The sequence below is a fragment of the Cinclus cinclus genome, chromosome 6 (genome assembly GCF_963662255.1).
Source record: "Cinclus cinclus chromosome 6, bCinCin1.1, whole genome shotgun sequence".
Lineage (NCBI taxonomy): Eukaryota > Metazoa > Chordata > Aves > Passeriformes > Cinclidae > Cinclus > Cinclus cinclus.
Genome location: NC_085051.1, coordinates 3,840,608 through 3,868,301, shown reverse-complemented (window position 1 = coordinate 3,868,301; position 27,694 = coordinate 3,840,608). Strand labels below are relative to the sequence as shown.

Sequence of the window (27,694 nt, the reverse complement as noted above, 5' to 3'; positions counted from 1 at the left end):
TTTAGAGACTTCCTGAAAACAGGAAGGGCACATGGGAGAGAAACCCAACAAGTAGTTGACCCAGACGTCTTCTTCTGGGAGTCTTGCTTAAGGATATACAGAAAGAGAACTGAGATCTGATTTCTGTGGAGATTCAGATGCACAAGTCAAAGTATTTCCAGTGCTCAGAGAATCAGCAAATAATTCAGGCATAAAAGTTTGTGGTGTAATTTTGTACCTGCTAAGTATATTTAGCTCATGTTCCCTCTTGAATGACCTTACTTATGCACACAGAAATGTCTGTCATCTTCACTTTTTTATTTATTTTAATCTGGAGAATAAAAAAGAGGCTTTTGTCCAGGTAAGAATGGGACAAGACGCAAACAAAAGCCTGCTTGCAAGGCAGATGCTACAATAGAAAATAATTGCTAGGATGGAAAGATCTGAGTTACTGAATTCTAAAATCTTTTATAAATTGGCTTACATTTTAATTGAAGTCTTTCATTAGTCTAGTGGAAATGAAAAGATGAAGGACAAGCCATCTCAGTACAGTACTTGTTTTAAAAGCACTGTAATGACACTTTTGTTTTTAATCTATGAAGTTGCTTTTTAACAAGGAGTATTGGAATATCAAGCACTGACAGATGCAGAAGACACGCTGGATGAGTTTCTTTTCCTGTGAGTGAGTGCCATGAAGTCTCAGGCAGATCAGCAAGGCAATGATTTGCCCTGTGGAGGTTTGAAAAGGGATTTGTCCATATTGATTTGTCCCAAGTTTCTGGAAATAATTGAGTTGGCTGATTCTGTTCCGTCAAACACGCACACCCCGCACGGGAGCCTTCAGCTACTTGCAGCAGTTGCTGTAGCAGAAATTTAGTTTTTCTGAAGTATTAATGTGGAACATGAGAGTTTCTGAGGGATCCTTTTTGTTACTCAGATGTGTATTTCTTTTAGAAAAGGCTTTTTTATAACTTCAAGCCAAGCATCTGACATGACCAATGTGGCTTCAGGGACTCGCTTTAGTGTTTCTAAGAGTGTCCTTTTGATAGCTGAGGCTTATGTTGTCAATACCCTCTTCAGGAGGACCACAACAAAGGACAAGTGAAGGCATGGGAGATGTTTCTGGAAGTGATGGATAAAAGGCTGTGTTGTAAACCAGGCTTCCCTGGTTGTCAGTTTGGTTGGCATTGGCATGGGGCTGCTCTGCAGAGCAGAGACAGGAGCCACTTGGTGCCCATGGCCCTGCAGGAGAGGGGACGTTCTCCAGCTGGAGGGAGGGATTCCAGCATGCCCTCCTTCCTCAGCTTTGTTTCATTCTGGGTTTTGAGCAAAACTGTGCTTCCTGCTCCCGCTCAGGATCTTCTTGCTGGTGTGCTCCCAGCTGTGAGACAGAATGGTCAGCTCTGCTTTGGACTCAACGTCTCCCATTTAGTTTTCATTTTCAGCAAAAGATTCAAGTGAACATCTTGTAACAAAACTCCTGTTCTGAGGGAAAAAAAATCAATGGGGATTATATGATATCAGCCTGATATTTCCATCTCTATCCTCTTTTCAGCACCATCGTGCTGGACCTTTGCAAAAATTCTGTGGTTCCTTTTTTAAAAATAATTCCAACTGGGAGCACAACTTCACTGATGAGATTTTCTAGCATTAATTCTCCCACCATTCTTCTAGTAAGAGCTGGAAAGATGATTGCTCGCCAGGCATTTGTTTGCACCTATTCCCCCTTGAAAGCCCCACACTTGTGTGCAGCAGTCCCAGACAGTCCTGAGAGTGCTCGTTCTGTTCAGGCTTGCAGAAGCCCCTGAAAATTAATCTACAGTTATTTAAAAATCCTTTTGGCACAGGATTCCCTCCTCTGTAGGTGTGAGGGTGGTCTCCTGTGCAGGCAGCTGTCCCAGCTGCCCACTGGTGTCCATATAATAGGACAGGTCCCTCAGCTGCCTGCTGGTGTGGCAGGTTTGGTTTATAGGTACAGGAGAAACTTGAACGTGTTTTTCCTTTTGTCTTCTTGTGATGGGTTGACCCTGGCTGGATTCCACGCGCCCAAACAAATCTATCACCCACCTCTTCTGCTGGACAGGGGAGAGAAAATAAAACAAAGGGATCATAAGTTGACATAAGGACTGGGATGGATTACTCACTAATTTCTGTCATGGGCAAAACAGGCTCTCATTAGAGGTATTACTTGAATTTATTGCTAACGAAACCAGAGCAGAATACTGAGAAGTAAAACAAGAAAACACCTTTCCCAAACCCTCCCTCCTTCTCAGCTCTACCTCCTCCCCCAGTGGAGCAGGGAGGCAGGGAATGGGAGTTGTGGTCATTTCATCACACGTTGTTTCTGCAGCTGCTCAGGGAGAAGAGTGCTCCTCCTGCTCCAGCACTGGCTCCTTCCCACAGGAGACACTTCTCCAGGAACTTCTCCAGTGAGACTGCATCTCACAGCCAACAGTTCTCCCCAAACTGATCCAACGTGGGCTGCAGGAGCTCAGCTCTTCCCCAGGGGCTGCAGGGCAATCTCAGCATCCCCAGTGCCCTCCCTGTGCCCAGGGCTCAGCTCCTCTTCCCCAGGGGCTGCAGGGCAATCTCAGCATCCCCAGTGCCTGGAGCCCCTCCTGCCCCTTGTGCACTGACTTGGCTGTCGCAAATCTCACTCCTCTCTCATTCCTCTCTCACATCTCACTCCTCTCTTGTCTGTCTGCAATTGCATCAGTGCAATAACTTCTTTTTTCCCCTCCTTCTTAAATCTGTTATCACAGAGGCATTGCCACCATTTCTGCTTGGGCCAGTTTTGGCCAGGGCTGTGTGTGGCTCACAGCTGGCTGGCACTGGCACTGCTGGACATGAGGAACCTGCTGGCAGCTCCTCACAGCAGCCACCCCTGTGGCCCCCACGCTGCCAAAACCTGACCAGGCAGACCCAGTGCACTTCTGTGTTCCTCCTAAATCTGTTCTCACGTTCCTAGCTGCTCTGGGAAATGTTGTGGCAGCATTTCTTCCCCTGCTCTGCCTGACTTGAGCAAGTGAAACGTTGCTGTTTGGCAGAGGCAGGTCTCTCTGACAGGGTGCAGCATGTCCCTGTCACTCTGGCATTGCTGTCAGCATCAGTGTGGGCAGCACTGGGAGTGCTATGCTGCCCTCTCCCATCTGGCTTAAAAAGAAAGGAAAGGAGAAGAAAAAAACCCCAAGCCCAAGTCTCTGAAGTCCAGGAAAGGAGGCCACACATGTTTTAGTGACAGACACTTTTTAAAGCTTGTTTGCATTTGGGTGATAATGTACTTTAGTATGGTAGGGGAAATGAGAAACTTCACACATGGCATCTGGAAATCCTTGTGGCTCACTACCTTCTTGACAGCAATAATGTGGCTGTAAATTTCCCCCCACAGAAAACATATAACTGTGTCAGCTGTACCAGCAACAACCTTTCATTTTCTTTTAAATGGATGTGTTGTTTTAAATCTCAGCTTTTTAATAGCTTCGTATAAACATTTGTGAGCCTCTGAGGTAAGTAAGTGTATTTTTACTTCTGGTTCTTATGTCTCAGACACACTGAATCATTTAGGTTAGAAAAGATCCCTAAGGTCATCGAGTCCAACTGTTAACCTGACACTACCATGTCCACCAGTCCTTACGGAAAATCAGTCCATGGCTCAATTTAGTGTCTGGCGTGGTGAGTCCTGACATATTCATAAGCATCTCTCAAAGATGAAAGGGGTGTCAGTCTTGCAGATAAGTCTCTGCAGCACTAATTTATTCTCTTTGTGCATGTTATAGCTAAGTCTGATGTTGGATGGAGTTCTTTTGACTGTCCCAATGACCATTTCTTTGTCTTTTGGTAGCAAGAACCTTGTGTGTGCTAAAATATTGATACTGGTGTGATGGCCGGGTTTAGGATGGATTTGCCAGCTGCCTCCCTTTACAACCAAAACATATCACATTTAAAATATAGTGCAGTGCCTCAGAGTTGGTAAAACTGAGAAATTTGGCACCCTGTGGAGTTGGCAGTTTGGGTACAGTGTAGTAATCTGTACATTGCCTGTGTTTTCGCAGCATTTGATTGAATGCAAATATAGAGTATTTAACACTCTAAAACCGGTTTTCATTTGTTGATGTCAGCTGTAATGAAGCTCAGGCCCTTTTCCTCACTCTCTTGAAACCCTTCTCTGTGTGTCGAGATGCATCCAGCTAGCCTCTGGCCAAGGTAGAAGTCAGATGCAGGAGTCTTGGCTGGGACTTTGCCCAGTAGACAGTAGCACCCCTAAAACTTGCTGTGGTGTGGGGACTGCACACTGTGGGCCGGGCAGAAGGCAAGTGCTCTTCCAAGATGAGCCTGTATGGAATGGAGGGGTTATACTGGGAGCAGCCAGGAATGGGTGTCACTTGTCCTTACCATTGAACAAGGGCAGGGGGAGGAGAAGGAGGGAGGGAGATAGCAGGAGAGACAGCACACTGAAAGAGGGAAGAGAAGAATGCATGAAGTGCCACCAATTAGAAGAAAAATGAAATAATTTTATGCACTGGAGATTACCGATTACCGTATCAGTAGGTTAGACTAAACAGATGATAAAGACTTATGAGCCAGCTGGGAGCTTGGTAGGGGCAGAAATCTCTAAGCTAAGCTACATTAATAAGTGTTGACTGCAAATGTTCCAGATGTGTGTGTGTATTTAAGCATTGCTCCTCTGCTGCGTGAAGCTGCTCATGGCTCCTGCCAATGGCTCTGGTGATGCCAGCAGTAGGGGCTGTGCTGGAACATGTGCCCCCATCCTGGTCCTAATGCCAGTCCCCAGCCCTCAGAGGTCTTTTGCAATCTTAGTGAATCTGTGAGTCTGTGATGGAACTGAGAAGCAAAGTCCTTCCTTCTGCTCTATTGCTTCTGTCAGGATTAGAAGCCACTGGTGCCTGGGGCTGCTCCATAGGATGACCAGGGATGTGGGTGCAGGGCAGGCATCTCTCGTGGCTCTTTTCCACCATGATATGCAGAGACCTAACATCTGTAAATAACAGGCAGAACTGTGAGGGCAGCACAGGGGCTCGACAGAGCTGCAGCTGGGAGCCCAACCTCCTCTTCCATCCCCATGTCCGTGGTACCCAGGCACAAAACAACCTGTGAAGTTTCTCTCCTACTGCATCAGGGCCTGAATAAAGTGGGATTAAGAATCATGCGTGAAACTGTGTTTGCACTTCATTACTCAGTTATCCAAAACAAACAAAGAAAAGGTTTCCAAATGTACACTTTTGGAATAAATGTTATGTAAAGTAAAGCCATGAGCTGGGAAGCAAAAGAAAGCAGTAATTTACCATAGAAACAAATAAGTAGTAAAAAGATTATAAGTAGATGTGATTTTCATTCAGTTCTCTGGCATGTCCTACCCCTTAATTTTTTTTTTTTAAAGACCCCTCACAGCACACAAAGCAACCACTTTAACTGCAAAAAAAACCCCAAAAAACAAACAGGTAACAAAGATTACAAATACTAGAGTTATGAAACATTTGGTGGCTACACAAAGCAATATTTTCTTATGATTCTCCAGGATAACCCTGGAGATTTTTGAAAGGCATGAATGGTGGTTTTCAGTGATGAAATCAGCAGCATGGTATTTACCCTGCTTGGGATATACAGTGGGGTGCTGGAGCCTGGGGCAGAGGGGCAGGAACAGCCAGGCAGGCATTTTTCCCTCTGACAAATGAATAGGTTATGAGGAACACTCCCAAATTTAAACAAAATGCATTATAGTGCAGTATTATTTGATTACTCAGCTTTTCATTGTTGTATCTCTTAGCTGAACTTCAAAACAAGCAGCGATGTCTTCTGTTCTCTAACAGCTTGTGGTGTTCTGATACCTGAGTTTATGATGATGTTAAGAGGTTTTTTTTTTGTTTTTTTTTTTTCTCCCCTTGGCCTGGGGTTGGGAATCCTTCAGAAGTGCAGCAATGTTGTTGTCCTCCACTTTAACTCGAACATCAGTGACCCAGCTGGGTTCTGCAGGAGGACAGGAATGGGCAGCTGATCTAATGGGAAGGAGCTATGGACAGGTCTTTCTTTAGGGTGAAAAAAAAAAAGAGTTAAAGCAATCTCAATTTTAAATATGTTTTGAGACTGCAAGAGTTTGCAAGAAATTACTTACCCTGTAACTCAAGTATGTTGTAGGTCTCTCTTGTGGGTTCATAACTGGTGCAAAATATTTATTGTACTGTAGCTAGAATGACACTGTTAGCTATAAAATCTCCACAAAATGCTACTTTGTGCCTGTGAAATAACTTGGAAACCAACATTGGTGTTGGATGTGTCCCAGGCTCTTTCATTTGCTGGTCAAACGTTTCTCCACTTGGCCCATCTGGTGTCAGAAGCTGTCATCTAACACAAACCAAGGCCAAATACCCTGGACATAATGAAAATTTAAATACCTCTTTGCACCTGCTGTGAAAATAAAGCATCTTAACTGCATGGGACACAGACACCACGTCAGTCATAAGCTAAATAAGCAGTTTTTGCTGTCAGTTGTGTGAAATCCCAGCACAGAGCTGAGAGTGAAGGCAGCTCAGTGGGTGTTCTCCTGCCTGTGGATGCACAGAACTCTGTGGCTGCAGGCTCTGGCACTGCCCTGTCTCTGACAACCTCTGGATGTGGCCAGAAGCCCTCACTGAGCGAGAGACAGAAGTGATCTGCTCTCTTAAAGTCTCCTTACAGTGAATGTTGAGCTGGGAAGTCGTGTCACAGCTTCTCCTGTTGGTCACTGCCATACCCTGGAAGAAATGTGCCTCTGTTGGAACTCTGGAAACTGAGAGTTTCGGGCATTCTGTGCTGTCAGGCACTGACCCCCAAAAAAGCACTGCTTTTAACCTGAATGAAGCCTTGGAGAACGCTTCCAAAACTGAGTGATAGAACTGGAATCGCTGGTGTGTTTGAATAGAGGTGTGTAGTATCACATGGTGAAGGGTTTGGAATTTGGGGTTTTAGAATACGGTAATAGGTATGGAGCAAGGTGGAGATTTTGAGGCGGAGGTTTCTTTTCTTCTTCACCTTCTTCATGGGTCTATGGGGTACTTTTGTGATTGGATAAAAAATGCTGTACTGCGGGTCATGAGTGTTTGGTCATTGGGTCAAAAGTAAAAATAATTTAGGTGTTAGTTCTTAATTGGACTGTTTAGCCTTAAAAGACCTTGTAACAAGAGAGATACATCACCATTTCACCATTTTTTGCTTGTTAGCTAAAGTGTTGTAGCACTCACTGTAACTTAGGTAAGAATTAATAAATAGCTGAGTCCGAACACAAAATTCCATCTCTCGTGCATTCAATCCCGACTCTGGCAGAAGAGAAAAAGAAGATAAAAGCAATATGCCTCCTTGAAGCCTCAGCTTTGCTTTCTGTGGGTGCTGCTCTAGGGCATGGTGGAATTCTGCCACTGGTCTGGCTGCAGCTCTCTGCTACAACTGGCAGAGGTCGGCACAGAAATTTGGCAGGGCACAGAGACGCCTTTTAAAAAGTGCTGGATTTTCTGGAGGTTCCTGGCTCTGGTGCGAGCCTTGCAATGAGCAGGGCCTCTACAGCTCAGGTCTGACAGACAGGCAGACAGACAGACAGACAGACAGACAGGTCTTGGTGGCTGTCAGATGGCCCATGGGTGTTTCTGCAGTTCCTACATCCGTTTGCCTGCCTGCGCGTGCCCCTTCGTCCGTACGGATTTCTCCCGTGGATGTGTTGTATAAACAATATAATGCTGTTCTGTCGGGACAGCCTTTCATTAGGTCACTTTGTGCAGCCATCTGGGAGTCTTTTAAGTACCATCACTGTGTGCAGTATGAATCTGGTCAAAAGGAACCTGCAGTGACTCAGGCATCTGCCTTCTGCAGTTCCTGAGTCACAGGCTGGCGCTCAGGACCTCACTGAAGCATCAACGTACAATTTAATGTAGGTTTTGGTCTTTTTGATCATCTCTCCCTGAACTCAAACCACCTTTTTGAGGGTATATGCAGCTCAGAACCATGTAAGCATTAAGGTATGGATAGGTTAGAATACTGTGGTTGTGTAATGCTCTAAAATAATAACCACGAGGAGAAAAAGATACTTTTGTGATAGTTAAAGTGTATTTCTTAAAGTATAAACGGTAGGAAGCAAGCCAGCGCCCAGAATTTCTTCTCTGAAAATAAGTGTTACTTGAACAATCATAGCCCCTTTAAAAATGAACTTCATTTTGCCTACGAGAGCAAACAGAACTGAAGCCACCTACTGAGAAATTCTATTTTGCTAATTTTTGTCTATTTGAATGCTAATAGTGGTTTTAATCCCCTTAACTCATCCATCATGCATGACAGGTCAGCCAGCCCATTGTCTGTGTGTTTGAAGGATTCCTGTCCAAATTCAGACTTTCTGTCAGCAGAGACTGCTCCTTTCTTGAGCTGCTCCTGTTCCTGAGAAGCTGCAACCACCTCGGAAAACAACCCAGGAGCTGCACGTGGAATTCACAGAGAGGTTACTGACAGCTCCTATCAGAGCAGGAGAAAAAACCCACAATGTCAGATTAAGGACATCTAGGTTTTTGTATAATCTACTAAACATCTGTAGCTGATCCAGGGATATGTCAAAGGTCAAAGTTTGGGGATTTCTTTTTTTTTTTTTTTTTTTTTTTTACCTCCTCCTGTGGGGATTTCTTTGTATATTCTGAAGCCTAAAAATTGCTGTTTGTTTTGAAATGCATTTTTGGTTGCAGTAAAATGCAGTTTATTGTAAGCAGGGAATGATTACTAGGGGCAAAAAAAAAAAATCCATGTATTTTTGTAGCATTTAAATTTTAATTAAATGAGGCTTAGAGTAAATTGTAAAACCTTTTGTTGAGACAACTGACACTGACAAAATATTAATTAATGAATATTCAGAGAGCTCTCTGGATCACTCCTCCCTTTTTGAAATATGTTCTGCCTCTGTTTTTCAAAAATCAGAAGAAAATTAATAAACATTGCTTATGTGGAATATTTCCCAGTGTGAAGACCTGCCAAACAGAATCCAATGCATTGCATTAATGTCAATGAACACTTTTGAACCAGATGTGTCTATGAGCCTTTTTCATTGTTTTCTCTAAAACTGGAGCTGGGATAAAACCCAAAGATTAAGACTTGACATGAGGAGAATATCTCTCTGTGCTACTATTAGGTCATTTCCCTTTTTGCTGTGTAAATTAAATTGTGGTCTTGATTCAATCTGGGATCATTTTATTGTTGTTGGTTTTAATACAATACACAAAAAGTTCTTTTCTTTGGAAGTATCATTATGATATAACTTAAATGAGTCATTGTACTTGTTCGCTCATTAGCATCTGAAGGGATTATTTCGGTTATTTTGTTTCTGGGATCTTTTCTTCCTCCTCTCCTCTTGGGCAGCCCAGTTAGGGTTCTCCTTACAAGCAGTTAATTTGTGTGTACTAATATTTAAGTGGCTTATTGTAGATTTTTTTTTGTGTGTGTACATACACACACCCCACTGGGGCAGCCCTTAAAACTCATTTTAGGAACCCTGAGGTCTTTGTCCCCGCCAGGTCCTGTCCTGGCATGGCCACTTTTCTGCATGGTCCTTACCTAAATTCTGACCCAGACCTAAAGGATTCAGAGCACCAACAAGCTCCAACAAGTTAAAGACACACAGTTGAATTTTTTTTTTTTTGCTCCCACCCCATTCCCTGGGGACTGTGAGACCTGCCTGTGTCCTGGGCCCCAGCCCTCCCACACATACTGCTTAAGGAGAGGGAAAAGAAAGAGGAAAAAAAATTCCCCAAAATAGGGGAAAAAATAAAAGAGAAAGAAAAACTGTAGGGGGGGATCAAGGGAGTGTTTGCCTCAGCTCACTTGGCAATTAAAAATACATAAGTGAGAGAATTGCCATGAACTTGCCTGAAGGGCTATAATAAATAGCATCCTGCATAACTGGTACATAAAGTGTGCTCTTATGGTTTTGAGTGAAATGAGTGTGTTTGTTTTTAGTGTTGCTGGCTGGGGATTTTTTTCAGAACTGTAACAGTTGGAATTCAAACAGGCTCATGTTTCTGTGATATGTGGTAAACATATTTTAAAAATGGCTGTTTGATCAGCTGTAAATATTACCAGTTCAGAGGTTAAATGCTGCTGTTGAAGTCACTCAGGGAAATCCAGCAGAAGTGTAAATATGGCAGAAAAGCTAAACAATATGGCAAAGGAATATTTGCTGACTTAAGAGTGCAGGATCAACACCAATATTTTTCCAGTGATGCTAAACCTCTTGTAACTGCTAAATTGGATTTGTAGTTGAATGAAGTATCAGCTGCTGTTGGACAAGCCCATAAAGGTCGGACGGCTGGCCTTTTGTAGGCAGGGCTTAGAGGACGATTGATATGTTTTAGCACTTTTGGGATTATTGTGATTAGGAGGAAGCCTTTCTGAATGATAGAGAAAAGGATGTAAAAAACACAGCCCACAGCTGGTGAGCAGCATGTGTTTGCTATAAGGAGAGGTCACGACTCGTTGATCCTGCTGGTTCAGGCACTGATTGACAGTTAAGAAAACTTGATATTATGAAGCAGACCCTTCTTTTGGATTCCCCTTTTTTTTTTTTCTTTTTCTTTTTTTTTTTTTTTTTTTGTAATCTCCTAAAGAAATGATGGTTCTGTTGTGTTAAGTCAAAGTATTACAAAATCTGGAACACTCTCACTTGTTGCAAGATAAATGTTCAGAGACACAGCTGCAAGTTTGGAGTTGTTAAAATATCATGGAGGAATTAGTATTCAACCCATATCGGTGAGGAGAGTAAATAAGAGTTACGGAATTAGCTCTGGTGTTTCTGTGTTTGCCTTTTTCATATGTGTCAGTCTTAACAAAAACCCTCTTTGCCATCTAGTAGAAAATTTATGCTAATCATGAAGAAATTTCAAGTCTGCTGAACTTGTTGACTATTATGCGCCTGGTAGAGCCAAGATTTTTAGCCAGGAATAATATGTGTAAAAAATATTTTACCAGCCAGAAAACAGCTTTATTATTTTATTTCTATTAACCACCTGCCTCAGAGGACATCTAGGTTATTTCCTCTTATCTCCGCTGTCCACTTGGAAATGTAGAGCTGCTTTTTTTCTCATTTATTTTCTTTTTTCTTCTTCTTCTTCTTTTTTTTTTCATTTTTTTTTTATTTCCCCTGTGAGCAGCCATCCGAAAGCTTGCAAATGCACATTTAAATAGTTGTATCTCTGACTCTTTTTAGTGGGGCTGTACCTCGTTCAAAATTTGAGTTTAGCATACCACACAGGAAAGAACACAAGCTTGCCAACTCCCGCTGAGCGTTTTTTCAAGCCTGTGAAAAGAATGAATTATTCAGCAGTAAGCATGCTTACAGCTGGCCATTTGGGAGCTTTGATGTGCGAATCAGGCGGTTGCATGAATGCCCTTATTGTCATGTTATGTGTACACAGTGTGTGAATTATTGAAAATAGTGAGGCCTGAGCCTCATCTGGTAGAGATTACAGTGCAGGCATGCTGGGTGAAGGTCTGTAATTGAAAATCCCCAGATGCTGTTTATTTGGCCTCTGTCACGTGGCCCTTCTGCAGAAAGCCTGGCTGAACAAAATGCAGCCCTCCTGGGCAGGGGCAGCAGCCCCCTCCCAGCCCAGCCCAGCCCAGCCCAGCGTGCCCGCCACTTAAACACCTGCCCGGAATATTTCTAAAAGCTCAAATTAGATTTGCCTGTAACGTTTAAATAGAGGATGCCTTACTTAGAGGTTTGAACTGCTTAGCCAGTTGTTGACTCGCAGAGCTCTTTTATCTACAAGAGGGTTTTTTGTTGGCCAATTTAGCCATAAGGCGCCTTCGGGAAGCGCTGCTGCCGAGTTGGAGGAGAGATCTCCCAAAGCGGGATATTCGGTGCTGGGGCTGAGCACTGTGACGGAGCAGCTTCTCCCCCCACACACTGCCAGCTCTGCTGCCCAAGGGCCCCGCGCCCACCTTCTGGTGAGGAGGGGGCTCAGAGCAGCACATCCCATGCCCGGGCTTGGGTCTGCATCCAGCCCGTGCTCAGCAGCCAGACAAAGAGCTGGGTGATGCTCACCAGGAGAGCACTCACAGCTGCTTCCTCATCGAGCAGAAGTCCCACCAGCTCTCCGGATCTGGCCCCCAGGCACATGGGCAGCACTGTGCCATCACCAGGCCAAGCAGAAGGGGATTTTCCCAAACCTGGCTGAACAAACCTTTGCTGCAGTGTGAACATGGCTGTGAGAATGATTTGTGAGATGAAATTGTACAGATCTGTCACCAGACTTCTCAGTCAGGATGGGAAATACCTGTTCCGAGCCACAGTCTTGTAGAATTTGATGAAACTCGTGCTGCTTCATTATCTGAAGAAAAACAGGCTTTTCTACTCAATCCTTACTTGAATTATGTGGCTGAGCATGAAAACTCTTTAAAATTAGCTGTTCATTTGCAAGTTGCTAGCTGGCTTTATTTCCCACACTTTGCTATTTTTGTCCCATTTGGATAGTGCCTATTACTGGGAGCTGGGAGGGCAGAGGTTTAATTTGTGCCATTAATGTTCTAAATAAAGACGCCCGCCGGCTTCGCGGCTGCTCAGGGACGTGATGCAGCAGCTCCCTGCCCTGTGCCTGGCTTTGAGCACTGATGTCCGTGGCCAGGACATGGGAAAAGGGACACGGTGAGTGCGTCCACAGCTTGTGCAGGCGCTGGTAGAGCTGCCTGTGGTGCTCTGGTGGCTCCCTGCAGAGGTGGTGGTGCCATTTGTGCTCGATGAAGGGGCTGCCAGTCACACCTCCATCAGTCAGGGGTGGATTTTCACCTTTGCTGGTGCTGGGTGAGTGGGGACAAGCACACCCTGGATGTGTATAAAAAAAGGCTGGGGACGTGGCACTTGGTGCCATGGTCTAGTTGAGGAGTTAGGGAATGGGTTGGGCACGGTGATCTTGGAGGTCTCTCCCAGCCGTGTGATTCTGTGATCAAGGGCCTCAGGCAGACGTTTGTGGGGGCTGATTCAGGCTGTTCTTGGAAGCAGCGTTGGTGGGGGAGGCTCCCTGCACAAGGAGCCCTCTGTCAGAGCAACAACTGCCTCCCCCAGGGACAGGCGCAGGGAGCTGCCCCACTTTGCAGCTGCTCCTCCTTGTTTTGAAGCAGAGGAGCAGAAGTGTCAGCTCTCTGCTGCCTGAGAGGAGCCCAGGATCACCACACGTTCCCCTGTTGAGGGTGATGGTGCTCAGGGATGGGGCAGTGGAGGGACCCTCTGTGCTAAGGGTTGGCTGGAGCAGCCCTTGGAGGGGCCACAGCAGAGCTTTGAGAGCCTTTGACTGTCCCCCGAGCCCCACAGTTTTTTAGCATCTGCACTGTTTTCTACCCGTACTCCCTTTTTACTACATGCTGCGATTAAAAAAGATGTTCCTTTGCACCTCTTCCTCAGCATCAGTACAGGGAGAATTCTAGTTTGCAGTTGCACCGACGGCACAGAAGGACATGACAGATAAAGCCTGAATTAATGGGGAAAAAAAACAAACTCCAAAAAGCAGCCAGTGTGAAATGTTTGTTGTGGTCCTCTCCTGATCTTTTCGAGATCCTTGGGAAAAGGTTCCTGTGCTGTGAAGGTGTTTTATCCCACCAGGCGCCTTCCCGTCCCTCTCTTTGATACCTGAACCAAAACATTCAGAGTAGGAGACTGTCACAGCGAATGACAGGAAGAAAGAGCTGAAAATTTACAGTTCATAAATCTGACCTCTTCTGCCAGGCAATTTCCCAGATATATATGACAAGGAGACAGAGGGAGGGTATGTATGGAAAGTATTTCCAGAGCTGAGCTCTTCTAGAGAAAACAACTCTATTTGTTAATGAGCATTTTTCATCCTGAGGTTTCTAATTGCCAGTTAAAGAAGTTCCAGGAGCCTCCTTTTGTTTCGGACTCTTCTCATTCCCAAGAACAGGAAAGGGTGCTTTTAGGATTATTAAGCTTTCCTTTCTTCAAAATCCTCTTTGGGCTTCAGCTGATCTAGAGATAAGATCATTTCTGTCCCTGTCTGTCAGACTTGGCAAAGAAGAGCACCAGTGTTTGGTAGATAACATTAAGGCTGTAAACTTTTAGTTGGGGGCATCTATCTTGTTTATGTGCTTCTGGTAGCTCAAGAGTGCTTCTGTTTGTGTTTATGGCTTCTGGTAGCCCAAGAAAGAATTTATGTCTTTTCAGATCCCAGTTGTGGCCAGGGAGAAGGTATTTAGTGAGCCTTCAGTATCTCCTGCTCTGGCTAAACCTGATGCATGTGTCTTTGCTGTGTTGAGAACATGATGGTAAGGAAAACCTGTGTTAGGCTTTTACCTCGGCCACCTTTTATGGTTCCTGGTGGAGTTCCTCCTCCCTGCAAGTTAAGGCAAATTATCCCACCCTGTTGACTCTTCTGGAGTTCAGGCTCTGGGTAGGCTTCAGATCAAGGGAAGGAGTCACTTGCCAGTACTGCAGTCTTGTTAGTCACAGCTCTGGCCAGCTATATAATGGCTACAGAAACCCTCCTTGAGTGAAGCCAGAGTATTCCATGGGTGGACTGGGGCTCAACCAGAGACAGCACTCAAATAATACAGTCTAGACTTTCAGTGCTTGGTGTTTTTAATAAAGATGCCTTTCCTGTCAAGTGGCTGCCTGGGAACCTGAGCTTTCCTTTAAAAATAGCTTTTTAGCTCTCTTGTCTGGGAGGAGAACTGGGAAACCTCAGCTGTGGGCGGGGGCTGCTTAGGTCTGCCTTAAAGGGCAAGGGGTGGCTGCAGTGACCTGTGCTGTGCCCAGGTATTTGAAATATCTTCAGCACAGACAGAGCTGTCATCGCATTCTTTACGTCACCTTCGAGCATCACAGACCTTGCACAGTCACCAGCTGCTGATCAGAACAACCTGACAATGTTTTTTGCAGAAAAAAAAACAAACAACACTCTGGGTATTAATGTGTGCGCATATTTAAACATAAGCCAAGCAGGTGCTTTCTGTAGGGGGAAGGTGGGGAGGCATTCCCCAATTAAACCAGAAAGTGCATTTAGAAGTAGGAAAATATCCATACCACCTGTCACACTGGTGATTGCAGGAACGTGGTGATCCCTGCATCTCACCACAGAGCCCTTGCAGGTTTCTGTTTGGGTCATGAGACAGAACAGGGGAACAGGGGTGGAGCATTGCCTGGTTTCACCCCCTGAACACACAGCCACTGCAAAAGGCATCTTGTGAGCACTGCAGGCTGCAGAGCTCATGTCCAGCCCAAAGACAGGGCCTTTGCCTGGAATTAGGTAACTACCTGCTCCTCTGTTTGCACACGGAAATCCCTCATTTGTGTGCAGAAATGTGCCTGGTTTGTGTAACTGTTCGCTCACGCAAAATTTACCTCTTGAAGCTTGTCCTGAAGAGACCTGCTGGGGAGTTACAAACCAGTGGCGTGCTGTGGGAAACGTGGCACGCTGTCCAGACCGAAACAAAAACGCAGCTCTGCTCCGAAGCACCTTAATATTTCATGTTCTGGTACCCATTTAGCAAAGATGAAAGAGACAGGAACCGTGAGGCATTTGATACAAAGGGCGTAAAATAAGGCTCACAGGGGGAGACAGAAGAAAAACGTCCAGTTTGACTAAATGTGTTCAATCTTTCAGTCAACAAAATGCACTTCAGGCATATGCAGGCTGCTTCAAAACTTCCCTGTCTCTCCCCCACAGTATTAAAGCTGTAAAGCTTTGAAGCCCTGGCTGATAAAATGATTTTCTGCATTCCCCAGCTATGTACTCATCCACTTCAAAATAGCTTGGTGGGTGACAAGTTATTTTCTTAACCTCCCCATTTTCAGCTCACTGCTAAATCAGTTTCCTCATTCTCTACACAAGGGCTGCTTTTCCCCTGTGCTGAATGCAAATAGCTCTGTAACCCAGGGCTTGTTGAACAAGTATATTTAAGTTATTACAACTCATGGAGGAGAAACATAATATACAGTGAAAATAAACAGGACACCACATAAAACTTGTGTTATCTTCTGTGTCAGCAATACTTAGGAAGGAAATTATTTGGACAGAAAATGTTAGTTTGCATTAGGTAGCATAATGTGTGACTGAAGAAGAGTCAAATAGCCATTTTAGAGACTTGGGAGCATTTCACATTTCCAAGAGAAACAGAGCTCTGAATAACAAACCAGTGTGTTGATCCCACAGGACCATCAGCACTGCTGGGTGGTCACCCTTGTGAGAGGAGTTAAGGGTGTGATTGATAACCTGCAGGACTGGGACAGTGGTCTCCACCTCTGGAGGAGGCTTTCTGGCAGGAGGGACAGATTTTGCTGTCCTCCATGCAGAATTAGAGATTGGAGAGAAGCTGGCACGTCTGGGAGCTTGGCACTTAGGTAGCACATGACCTTCTCAAGAGCAGCCACTCCTCCCCACAGGGGTCCAGGGGCACAAACAACACCTGGAGCAGCTGGAACAAAAGCCAGAGGAGCCCAGACCTTGTGTGAGCCCCAGCATGGGAAGCTCTGCAGTGAGAGATCATGCTGGCCAAGGAGGTGCCTCTCTGCCTGTACATCACTGCTGGACCTCAGTGGGCAAACACAGCTCCTGTTGCAAGTCACTGCACGTGCAGTGCCTGTCCAGGAGATGGGAGAGAAACACTGGTGAACAGTGAGAAATGCTGGCAAACTGTCTGCAAAAAGAAGTGAAGCTCATGTGTTCAAATGGGGTGTTTGGATGGTGCTCCTGGGTGTGATGCTGCTTGTCCCTTACCATGAATTTTTCTTTGTTTCAGGTAGGAATGAACTGATAGCCAGATACATCAAACTTAGGACAGGGAAGACACGGACCAGGAAGCAGGTAAAATAACCCAGTGGGGAAGTATGCATGTCAGTGAATGACAAAACATGGCATTTTTGGCTGCAGTGGCTGTCTGTGCTTCAGCTCTGATGGGATGACATATTGACTTCACTGTTCAGATTAAATACATGCTGTTTAGAGAATATTTAAAACTCTGGGGTTTATGTTGTAGTGGTGTAAGGATTCTTTTTTATTAATTGTCTGTAAATGAAGCTATTATCCCCCCATATTTCATGAAAAAAATTCAGAAGTTGAAGCAAAACCATAAAGCAATGTGCCTTATTTCTCTATATAACATCATAATACAATTATCATTTTGAGATGATAAAGGATGGAACTTCCTAAAAGTTAATGGAATTTTGGCTGTATAATAGAGGTTATGATTCTTGGATATGAGAGGTAAATATATAAAAATGAACTGATCATAATCGTAGTCTCAACTTGTGGCCAGTAGTTGCTACAGGATATAAAAATAATTTTAAAAGTTCCCTAAGAGCCTTCAGGTCCCTGGTCTTTGGCCATGGTAAGATTTAATTCATCCAAGAGTCAGAATAAACCTTAAAACCCCCTGAAGTTCTTTTTTTTAAGACGATTACTACATAACCATTAATTTATCTCATATTACTGCATCTTTTAATTCATAATATTCACAGCAATCAGCAGCCTTGCAGAAAGCATAGTTTGTGTGCAGTTTATGCAGTGGTTACTGCACTATTTAAAAATGCTCCACAATAAAAAAAGCCCCTTGCTTTTTGAGTGCTGTTTTGCCCTGGGTGGTGTTCCCTGTCAGGCAGGAAGGAAGCATGGTGTGGAAAAAAGGCATCAGAAAGGAGGAGAACTGCAACACATGGAAAAGGAACAAAGAGTAGACTGGCAAAAAAAAAATCACAAACTAAAGGCAGAGTCCCCAGTTCTGCCCTGCCCTGCCCTGCCTGTGCTAGCTCCAGCAGCTGGAAGTTAGGCTGGGAGCCAAAGTTGCTTTGGGAGCCAAAATGCAGAGCTTGGGGTTAGATCCTTGTCCAGCAGGAGGGCTGTGATGTGTGGTGATGTCTGCCTCCATACTTGTACACCCACCCCTCTGTAGTGATGCATAAATCACTTGAAACAGAGTGCCTAAAAAGGTTGGTTTGTCGCTGCTCTGGAGTTTTAACCAAGCGATTAAATGTTACGATTGTTCTTCTTGTGTAACCTTTAACACCACTAATATTCCACTGAAAGCAAAACAAATGGACATGTGTGAAAACTCAGTCGAGGTGTTTGACTGCAAAATTGCTCAGTAAGCAGCAGCATAACTCTGAATTACTGGAAGCTGATTCCTGAGCCGGTCCTCAGAGGTGGCCTTCAGGGACTGTGCTCATTGATGCATCACTGTTTACTTCCCTACTAAAAGACAGGCTTTTTGGCAATACTGTCACAGAATAGTCTCACAGAAGAGGAAATCACTGTTCCTCCTTTTGCCTTGTTCTTTCCCAGACAGGAGTTATAACTAATGTGCATCACCTGATATGGTGTGTCTTGGCTCAAACAAGCATCAGTGATTTCCTTTTAGTCGTTTTTACCATCGCTGCAGGTTTGAAAACTTCTCACAGAAGGCTGAAGGATGCTGAGTGCTACCAAGTGATGCCAGGCAGCATCATTAAACCCTCGTCAGCACCAGCATGGGTTTCACTATGTCCCTGGGGAAACAGGAATGTGAATTTGGGCCCAGACCCTTCACTGCACAGGCAGCAACTTCTGACCAATAACTGATGTGGTGCAGGACTGGGTTTGCACAAATTTCTGAGCAAAACAGCCATGTGGCCAGACCTGGGCATCATTCAAGCTGATGTCAAGTTTATGGTCCCCAGTTACCCAGATGTTTTGTGGCAGACTTGATGCTGAGATTACCAAGGAAACCAGCAGGGGTTCAGGGACCTGTGTTGTGCCAGTATTTCATTATTTGTGCCAGAATTTAAAGCATTTCAGTGGACTCCAAATGCAGCCTGAATCTCCTCACTGGAGCTGCAGAGCACAATAAATAATGGATAAAATTTCTCGGTGCCAAGTTATGTCTCAAGCCTAGTGGCAAATGGTCAGACTGGGCATCTGCATCCCCGGCAGATGGGGTAGGAATCCTTTGGGCTCCCCACATGAGAGCTCAGGGCCTGGGCATGGATGGGATCGGTACCAAAGCACGTGGGCTGCATCCAGCTGTGAACTGTGTCTTCTATCTTGTAGCTGAATGCACAGCCTGGTGGGTTGCACTTTTTTTCCCTTTCTCTTTCTTTTTTTTTTTCTCCTTTTTTTTCCTTTTATTTTTTTAATTTTTTTTTTTTTTATTTCCTTAATCAAGTCACTGCAGTGATGACCTGCATTGTTATGCCTTGGTCCTAAGAGCTTGGTATCTGGCTGGGAATGTGGTATCTTTAACAGCAGAGCTTACTGAAGATGCAAATAACTTCCTCCCCTCAGAAAAGTTTCTATTTTTTTTTCCTTTTTATTATTTTTTTTAAAGAAAAAAAAAAATAGACATTTAAAATTTGATTTGCTTTTTGTTTTTCTTTTGTTTGTTGTTTTCTTTTTGTTTTTTTCCCCTATAAACCTGAACAATGTAGGTGTCTAGTCACATACAGGTCTTAGCAAGAAAGAAAGTTCGAGAAATTCAAGCCGCCATTAAGGTACGTTTGGCTTGCCCAGTTGTAGGGGGCTTTTCATCTCCATGGTTACAGGCTTTTCCTTTGTTTCCTCCCTTCCCCTACCCTGCAGGTGTCTAGTCACATTCAGGTTCTTGCCAGAAGGAAATCTCGTGATTTTCATTCCAAGCTGAAGGTATGCGCTTTTCTGCTTTTGGGCTTGTGGTTGCTACGCCTGTCCCTGCCTCCTCCCCGCGGTGATGGGCGAGCGCTGGGCTGCTGTGCTCTAACCTCCTTTTCCTGCATGTGGGAGCTCTCTGCGTCTCTTGGTGTTTAATCCCCGGCTTCTGCACTAGCATCCACATTAAAAAACTTGTCTTAACGCTGTCCAAATGCCAAGTGAACTCCTCTCTGTAACAGCTCAGCGCCTAAACCTGGTTTTTAACCCGTTAGTCCCTTTTTTGTTCTACTTTTTAGCGCTCGAGTGCTAGCAGTGTATTGAAGTACGCAGGGGTTTTGCACGGTCATGTAGATGCTTTTTTATCCTTTTTTTTTTTTTTTTGAGATAATTGTTTTCCATTACCAAATGTTTAGGGTTTTTTTTGTCCGTGCTTCTGAACTGCTATCACGAATACTTAAACCAGATCCTTTATTCCAAGTGCCAGAAAGCACAGCTTTTCCAGATTGCTCTGTGGTGGTTCTAGACTACAATCTAGCATCACCTCAAGTTAGGCACTATTTACAAGATTCCCTGAAATTTAATTTTTTAAAAGTAAATTATTGACGTTTAATCTTTGGAGAGCCTCAGTCAGAGTCCTGTTCAGGGAATATTAAGTATGTTTACTTAATCTGACATGATGAATTGTACATGTCCCTGTTTTCTCTGCCTTCCATAAAATGTATTCTAAGGCTGAAAAGGACCTCTTGGAAAGGCTTAATAGGGGTTTGTTTGATTGCTTGGTTTTTCAAGTTTTCCAGCAGAGATCTTGAGATTTTTGGGTTTTTTTTCCACGCCATTTAAAAGTGGAAGAGGGACTTTTGTAGTTTTTGCTGTTGATTTTTTTATTATTATTTTTCAATAAAAAAAACTAAGGAACTTGTAAATCTTTTACTTCCCTCCTTTTTTTTTAATGCGAGTGGATTTTTATTTTATTTTATTTTTTTTTATTTTTTCTTCACCCAGATAGGGGAACAAACCACATTTTTGTTCTGACTGGAAAGCAAAACGTTTAGGGCAGCGCTTTCCTGGTCCTGAGCGGTGAGCGCTGTGGATGCTCACCCCCATCCTGGATCTGCAAGTGTAGGAATAACAGCCTGGCTTTGTAAAAGGCCTCCTTGACAGAAGCACTGGGTTTTTCATGGGCAGCATGCTGGCAGGCTTGTCTGGCTGTTGGTGGCTGGCTTTTTAGCTGCACTGGCTGAGCAGTTGGGGTTCGTAAAGAACGGCTAAGACAACTTAAACGTACTGCTTTTTAACACAGGGTGCAATAATACAGAGATATGTAGCATTTTAAGCTCAAATTGTCAAGCCTTGATGCCTAAAATTAAGTATCTAAGTAGGTGGCCGTACTTTCAGAAGTAAGCTCAGCACCAGCAGCCCCCTGAGTTTTAGAGGGCTGGTGAGAGCTCAGGGCTGCAAAAATTAGGAAGCCAAAAAAATCAGGTACCAAATACAGGCCTAGGAGCCGAACACAATTATTTGATTTACTATTCTAAAACATTTCCCTTCCTGAATGACCAAAATACCTTAAAATGTGAAGACACTTACAAAGCATTAAAAAGCCTTTTTGGGTACTGCACCTGCTGTACTTCTGTTGAAGCTTTCCAAAGAACAAAGAGGTAGCCAAACCCTAAGAATATTTCATTAGCCTAGATGACATTTGCAGTAAATAGAGATCTGGAAGGATTTTTTGTTTCAAGGAGTCACCTGAAGAAGGGAAGATCTGTTTGGACAACAAAATATTTTGTAAGGGCTTCATTCCTAGCTGTTTGCCCTTTCCCAGCTGCCCAGTGCTGAGTGGAAAGCAGAGCAGCTGCCATCTCCCTGCTGGAAGTGATGGATTCAGGAAGATTCCCCAGCTCCAGACCCCAACACTCTGTGGTGTCAGGGAGCCAGGAGCTGTGACAGGACACCTGCCCCTTGCCCTGGTTCCTCCTGGAGAAGGGCCAGCCTTCCACAGGCCTCTTCCTGCCTCCCCACATGGAAGAGATGGAACTGTGGTGTGAGAAGGGTGTGCCATGAAGGTGCCTCATGGAGAAGAGAGCTCTCATTCCTCGTGCCTGCTGCAGTTGCTCCCTGGAAGTGGTGGAAGCTGCTGGTTTGGAACCTGAGATGGACCTTTGCTTCTCCAGATATTTTGGCAGAGCTACTGCCTGTTTTTCGTGTTATTCCTGTGTTGAGCCACCCCTGTGTCCCACTGTCACCCAGAATCACCCAGAACCATGGACTAGTTAGGATTGGAAGGGACCTCTGGAGATTCCTCCCTGCCAAAGCAGTTTGCAGAGGGCTTCAAAAGCTGCCTGATAAAAATGCAAAAGGAAGACAAGGCGGATACCTTCCAGCTCCTCTGAGTGCTCATTGTTCCCACAGGGACCAATTTTGGCAGCAGCCTGAACAGACCCATCAATGTCCTCGGAAGGATGTCCTGGAGTGGGTCTGCATTCCTCGCTCAAGGGGTTGACCAAGGAGAAGATAAAATGCAGAGTTTTTTGCAGCTGTGATTTTTTACACAAGCATGTACGGACAGGACAAGGAGGAATGGCTTCAAATGGAAAGAGATTAGGTTTAGATTAGATATTAGGAGAAAAAATTACTGTGAGGGTGGCGAGGCTCTGGAAGAGGTTGCCCACAGAAGCGACGGGTGCCTCAGCCCTGGCAGTGTTCAAGGCCAGCTGCATGTTGTTTGCAGCAACCTGGTCCAGTGGGAGGTGACCTTTTGAAAAAGTGCCACCAGCAGTGGGCTTGGAAATAGATGGTTTTTAATGTCCCTTCCAACCCAAACCATTCTATGATTCTATGCTTCCCACCCAGGCCAACTCACCCTTTTAACAGTGAGCTGCCACATGTAAAACCTGTGCTTAGTGGCATCCAGGGAAGCAGTTACTACTTTTTAAAAAGTCTCATATGCATCTGGTGTCAATTTTCTTTTGAAATGTGTCTGATCCAATCTGTCCCATTGGCCCCAGTTCCTGGTCTCTTAGTCTGACAAAGTGTTTATACAAATAACCCTTTTCCCCCAAGTAGCTGCTGAGTTTGTTTTGTACCAAGAGATCTTACTGTCCTGCCATTTTCTGAAACCTGCTCAGGGAGAGGAGAGGACTTGGGCAAATCTTCTGCCAAAAGTGTTAATCTCCTACAGAAATCCACAAGGATGGAAGGATCTCAGAGCTATCTGCACACATGGCATTGGAAGCTTTCCTAAGAGGCAGAAATCTCACCTGCATGCCAGAGTCTGCTTGGTCCAGCAAAGTCCCTTTTCTTCAATGAGAAGTGCCTGCAGTCACTGTGGACGGATGGATGGATGGATGGAAGATTTAATGTCATGAAAACAGAGGCTGAGATAAAAGTTGTCCTTGGAAACAGATCTGAAAGGTGGCTCCTCTTCATGGCATTTCCACTCACACTTTGGAGGAAGCAAAGCAGAAATTTTACACTCCAGTGTTGTGTTTCTGTGTCAAATACACCAATCCATAGTGTCAGGTCACAGCACTGCCCACAGCACTCCCACTGACAGGGAGCCAAAGTCACCTCTGTCCGTTCAGGACAAAAGATGGATTGGAAGTTGTACATAAACAGAGAGTAAAGGTGTTCACAGCAGGGTGTACATCTGTCTTGGGCTTTCATATCAGATTGTTTTCATAGTGCAAGATTAATTAGTGACAGAAAAAACCCACATTAAAATGCCTACAGTTCACATCTATTACATGTTTTTAAATCCATTATTCTACATTCTGTATTTAGGGATTAAAAGAAAATATTGTTGTCAATTATAAAATGCTAAAGATAGCTCTATACTTTTTAAAATGAACAATGATAAAAGCCTTGAAAAATTCCCTTTGATGTGAATGGAGTCTTCAGCATTTTGAAATACAATAAGATGGATTAATTGCTACTCATTAGGCAGCAAGTTGGGACAGCTTTGAATGCGCATTCTCTTCTTGGCATTAGCTATTGCCTGGCTGAAATAGCCAGCTTTTGTATTTACTCCTGTCTTCTCTAATAATAAGCAAATTGGAGATCAGGGCTAGAAACACTGAAGTGCTCTCTGTCTTTTGTCCAGAACAATTGTATATTGTCATGATTTGTTTATCTTTTTTGAGCTAGAGCTAATTATTGTAAAGGTTATTTGAATCAGTATGAGATCTGAGTAGAAATAACATCTGCAAAATTGCTTATTAGGAAGCTATTTTATGCTAGTGTTACTGTAACATCCATTTTGTGAGCAAATTGTTGTTTCTTATGTCTCTTTTTTTCCTTACATGAAAAGTTTTGCATTTTAAATATTGGTACAGGTTTTAGGGCTTCTTGAATTAATACTGTTCTGTTATGCTTACTTTCCCTCATACTGTCTTAGATTTTTTTTTTCCTCCCAAAGTCATAGATAACATGGTATTCAAAGCCCCATTTATCATTCTAGGATAACAGTTTTTATTTTTTGCTTAAGAACTTGTTTGAACTGATTGATTGAATTATTCTTCTGTTTTTGTTGGATTAAAAGAAAGTCAAGCACAAATCCTTTTGTGCTTGTCATGTAGAAGTCTTGTTTCATGCAGGGCTTTTATAGATATTAAGATTTATAATTGGATGATACTGGAGAATTATTATTATCTAATTTAACTATGTATTTTTTTTTTGCATTCCAAAACAAATTGTGAAAAGCAAACCTCAAGGGCCTGATTCATTAAAAGTTGTAATCTCCTTGCATTAGATGCTTAGACCTTACATCTTCCAAAAACAAAGTGTGTGCAAGTGCAGCCAGAAGCAGTCAGCTATCACAGAGACACATCTTGACCTGCACCACAGAGATGATATTTTAGGGATTTAGTGGAGCTAGACCAGTTTTCCACTGCCTGTACTCTAAATCCCCCCTGGTAACATTGATTACTAATTACGTAGCACAGTGCAGAAGACTTTTGTGAGGGGAGGGAAGGGCAGGGTTAGGGCAGGGCTGTGAGTACAGCCTGTTGCAGACTCCAGTGTCATTCCTGGGCAGCAGCAATCCCTCCGAGCTCATCAGCTGGGCAGGGTCAAACCAGGTCAGGGCCAGTTGGGACCTATCCAAGGATACAAGGATATCCAAGGAATACCTTAAGCTCCAGCAGGATTTAATGGTTCAGTAGGAGATGCTGTCCCCCCAAGCCTCTGCTGAACCTCAGCACGGGACTGCAAGCACGCTGGGCCAAACTTTTGTTTTACTACATCAGTGTAAACCACATTGAGCTGAAAGAAATTATTCAAGCTTTACAAAGTGAGAGCAAAACCAAACCCTTTCTATCTTGGACAAGATAGGAGCCCAAAATCTTAACTATTTGCAGTCATTAAAAATCCCACAACGTTCCTGTTTTAGAGCAGGGGTGTTAACCCATTTGTCCTGGCCAAATTCCAACCTGGGTAATTACTGTAATCTGCCTGTGTAAATTACCCCTGCCGTTTTAATTGGATATATTACTTTTCTTGCTGCCTAAACTGTGATGTAATACCATTGTGTGTTATTAATCAGCTACCAGGTTTCATCCCAGAAGTGTCTGGCTCACAGTGATAGGTAGAAAGCCTCATTCCCTCCTGGCTACGAGTGCTCTCTATTACAGAATGAAAAACCCCAACATACACTTGTTTTTTAAGTGGCAGACAAGCTGATATTGCAATCTAAATAAACAGCTTTAAAACGTGGGCATCCCAATTATTTTTTAAGACCATGAAGTCTGCTTGGTTACACAAGCACAGGCAGCTTGCAATTCTCCAGAAGTACCTGGAGCTGAAGGTGCTCTTTTGCCAGTGCAGCTCAGGACCCTATAAGTATCTGTATTTGACTTTGAATTTGATTTCTGCCATGTTTGGATGTAAAGTTGCTTTGAGAAAAGCTGATCTTCCCACTGTGCAAAGATTCTAAGCCTACAAAAGATGAAATTTCCCGTTGGAGTGTATTGGGCTGATGTTCCAGATCAGGTTTGTCACCAGTGGAAAACTCTGTGGGGGTTATTGAAACACCTCAAAACTAGCCCTATTGCAAGGATTGCCTTTCTGAGCTGTCGTGCTAGAGGTTTTTTTCTTTCTCTCCAGTCTCCTGGGAGCATAATCAGTCAAAGAGGATGAGATGAATGGCTCCAGAAAACACAGATTATTCTAGGGTGAAAAACAGCAATTGGCAAGAAGACAGGCACAAAAGAAAGAGTGTTTTCTCCCTCCAAAAATCCCTGTCACTGTCCCCAAACTTCAGGATCACCAGATTCACTGTAATGAATAACTAAGAGCTCCCCAGAAGATGGAAGTATAAATCTTCAAAAGTTTTTCTTAGTTCATCTGTTAGGGTGGGATTTGCCTGCTGTGTGTCCAAGCTCTTATTCTAGTCCTTGGATGACAGTAACATTACAGAAAGTAATGCACTTTTGTTGGTTCCAGTGCCTCACAAGGCAAAAATAAATACAGCTTCTTTCTCCTGGAGCTGCAGCAACACTAGTAGGGAATTAGCCAGAGACTTTAGAGGGATAAAGCAAAGCAAGATGAACAGTTTCATAGACATACATTTTACCTCTGGCTCACGTGACTCCCAGGAATGGACGTTATTAGCCCTGACAAAGCTTTCACTTTTAAATTCCCCTTTGGTTTAGATCCATCTAACAGTGGATCCAGAAGAGTTTGGCACGTTGGTAGGGGCACAGGCACTGGCTGCATCTTCATGTGGTGGCACAGGCATGGCTGGTGGCAGGAAGGAGGCACTGCAGGAGAGGAACCTGTAGTGCCCCAGCATGTCTGGAGAATAACAAGGGAGTCAAAAAAGCAGCACCCACACAGTTTTGGAGGTTACTGGGACCCAGAGGTACATGTCTCTTGTATCATTTATTTTACACACAGGATACAGATCCCCTGAATGTTGGGGTTTGGTAGGATTCAGCAGGCAGGGTGAGACTCTCATGGTTTGGCAATTCCAAACCAGCTCTGCTTACAAAAAAAGAGGTGAAATAGAGAAATCTGGTAGGACTAGGTCTCCATATTACTTCAGGACATCTCACTTTCATCTTTTCATGACTGAGTGTCCTCCTTGCAGTGCAAGAGTGTAAAAGGGTCTGGGGAGCTGCATCAAACTCAGGATTTTGCCCCTTCTAGGCACCCAGCAAAATGTCTTTTTAGCCTGGTGGTCTGCAGCCATCCAAAGGCAGCCAGTGAAACCATACACATACCTCCTGTGCACACCTCTCACCCTGGGGCAGGCAGGGCTGAGAGCCAGGGCTGACCTCCAGCTCTTAAACAGAGAACTGCTTGTGGTTATATTGGAAAGCTACAATTTTGAGAAAGGATTGAGTTGGTCCCTGCACTGAGGGATGTGTCCCCCCAGCACAGGTGAGCCCAGGGTGTTAGAGTTGCTCAGGCAGCTGAGCAGGGGCTGTCCTTGAGGCTCTCACACCCTGCAGGGTGCACAGGGAATGATGCTGAGCAGGGGCTGTCCTTGAGGCTCTCACACCCTGCAGGGTGCACAGGGAATGATGCTGAGCAGGGGCTGTCCTTGAGGCTCTCACACCCTGCAGGGTGCACAGGGAATGATGCTGAGCAGGGGCTGTCCTTGAGGCTCTCACACCCTGCAGGGTGCACAGGGAATGATGCTGAGCAGGGGCTGTCCTTCAGGCTCTCACACCCTGCAGGGTGCACAGGGAATGATGCTGGAGCATCTCCTGCCCTGCTCCACCTGCTGCTCTCCAGGCTGTGTCCCACAGGGGCTCCTTGCACAGCTCAGGGAAACACACTCAGCAACAATCCCTCTCCTTCAGTATCCACAGCTTTCACACAGGGAGCTGGGGGTTGTTTCTCCCCAGGGTTTTGTTGTTTGGTTTTTTTTTTTAATCCTTCCCCCACCCCCCCTTTTAATGAATCAGACCCTGGGTGAAAATCATGCATTTGTTTAAAGCTGATATTTAATGTTGAGCAAACTGCTCTTCCTTTGTCTCTTACTATTTTGTTCATATTTTGCTAAGAGTCTGCTATTCTACACAAGCATTTTAATAAACTGTTTGTTGTTGTATCCAGGTAACAAGCATGGTAAGTATTTTGACTAAACCAAG

At 44.3% G+C, this 27,694-nt stretch overlaps 1 protein-coding gene across 2 annotated transcripts in view; it reads left to right on the top strand.

The window, feature by feature from the left end:
• Positions 1 to 27,694, top strand: part of TEAD1 (TEA domain transcription factor 1) — a 97,960-nt gene that overhangs the window by 42,222 nt on the left and 28,044 nt on the right. Inside the window, exons 2-4 of one of the 2 annotated variants that reach the window (XM_062494204.1) lie at positions 16,744 to 16,808; positions 19,554 to 19,616; positions 27,660 to 27,671. In XM_062494204.1, coding sequence (XP_062350188.1) covers positions 16,744 to 16,808; positions 19,554 to 19,616; positions 27,660 to 27,671 — 140 coding nt within the window. The remainder of the gene's footprint in view (positions 1 to 16,743; positions 16,809 to 19,553; positions 19,617 to 27,659; positions 27,672 to 27,694) is intronic. The other variant, XM_062494205.1, reaches the window with a different exon arrangement.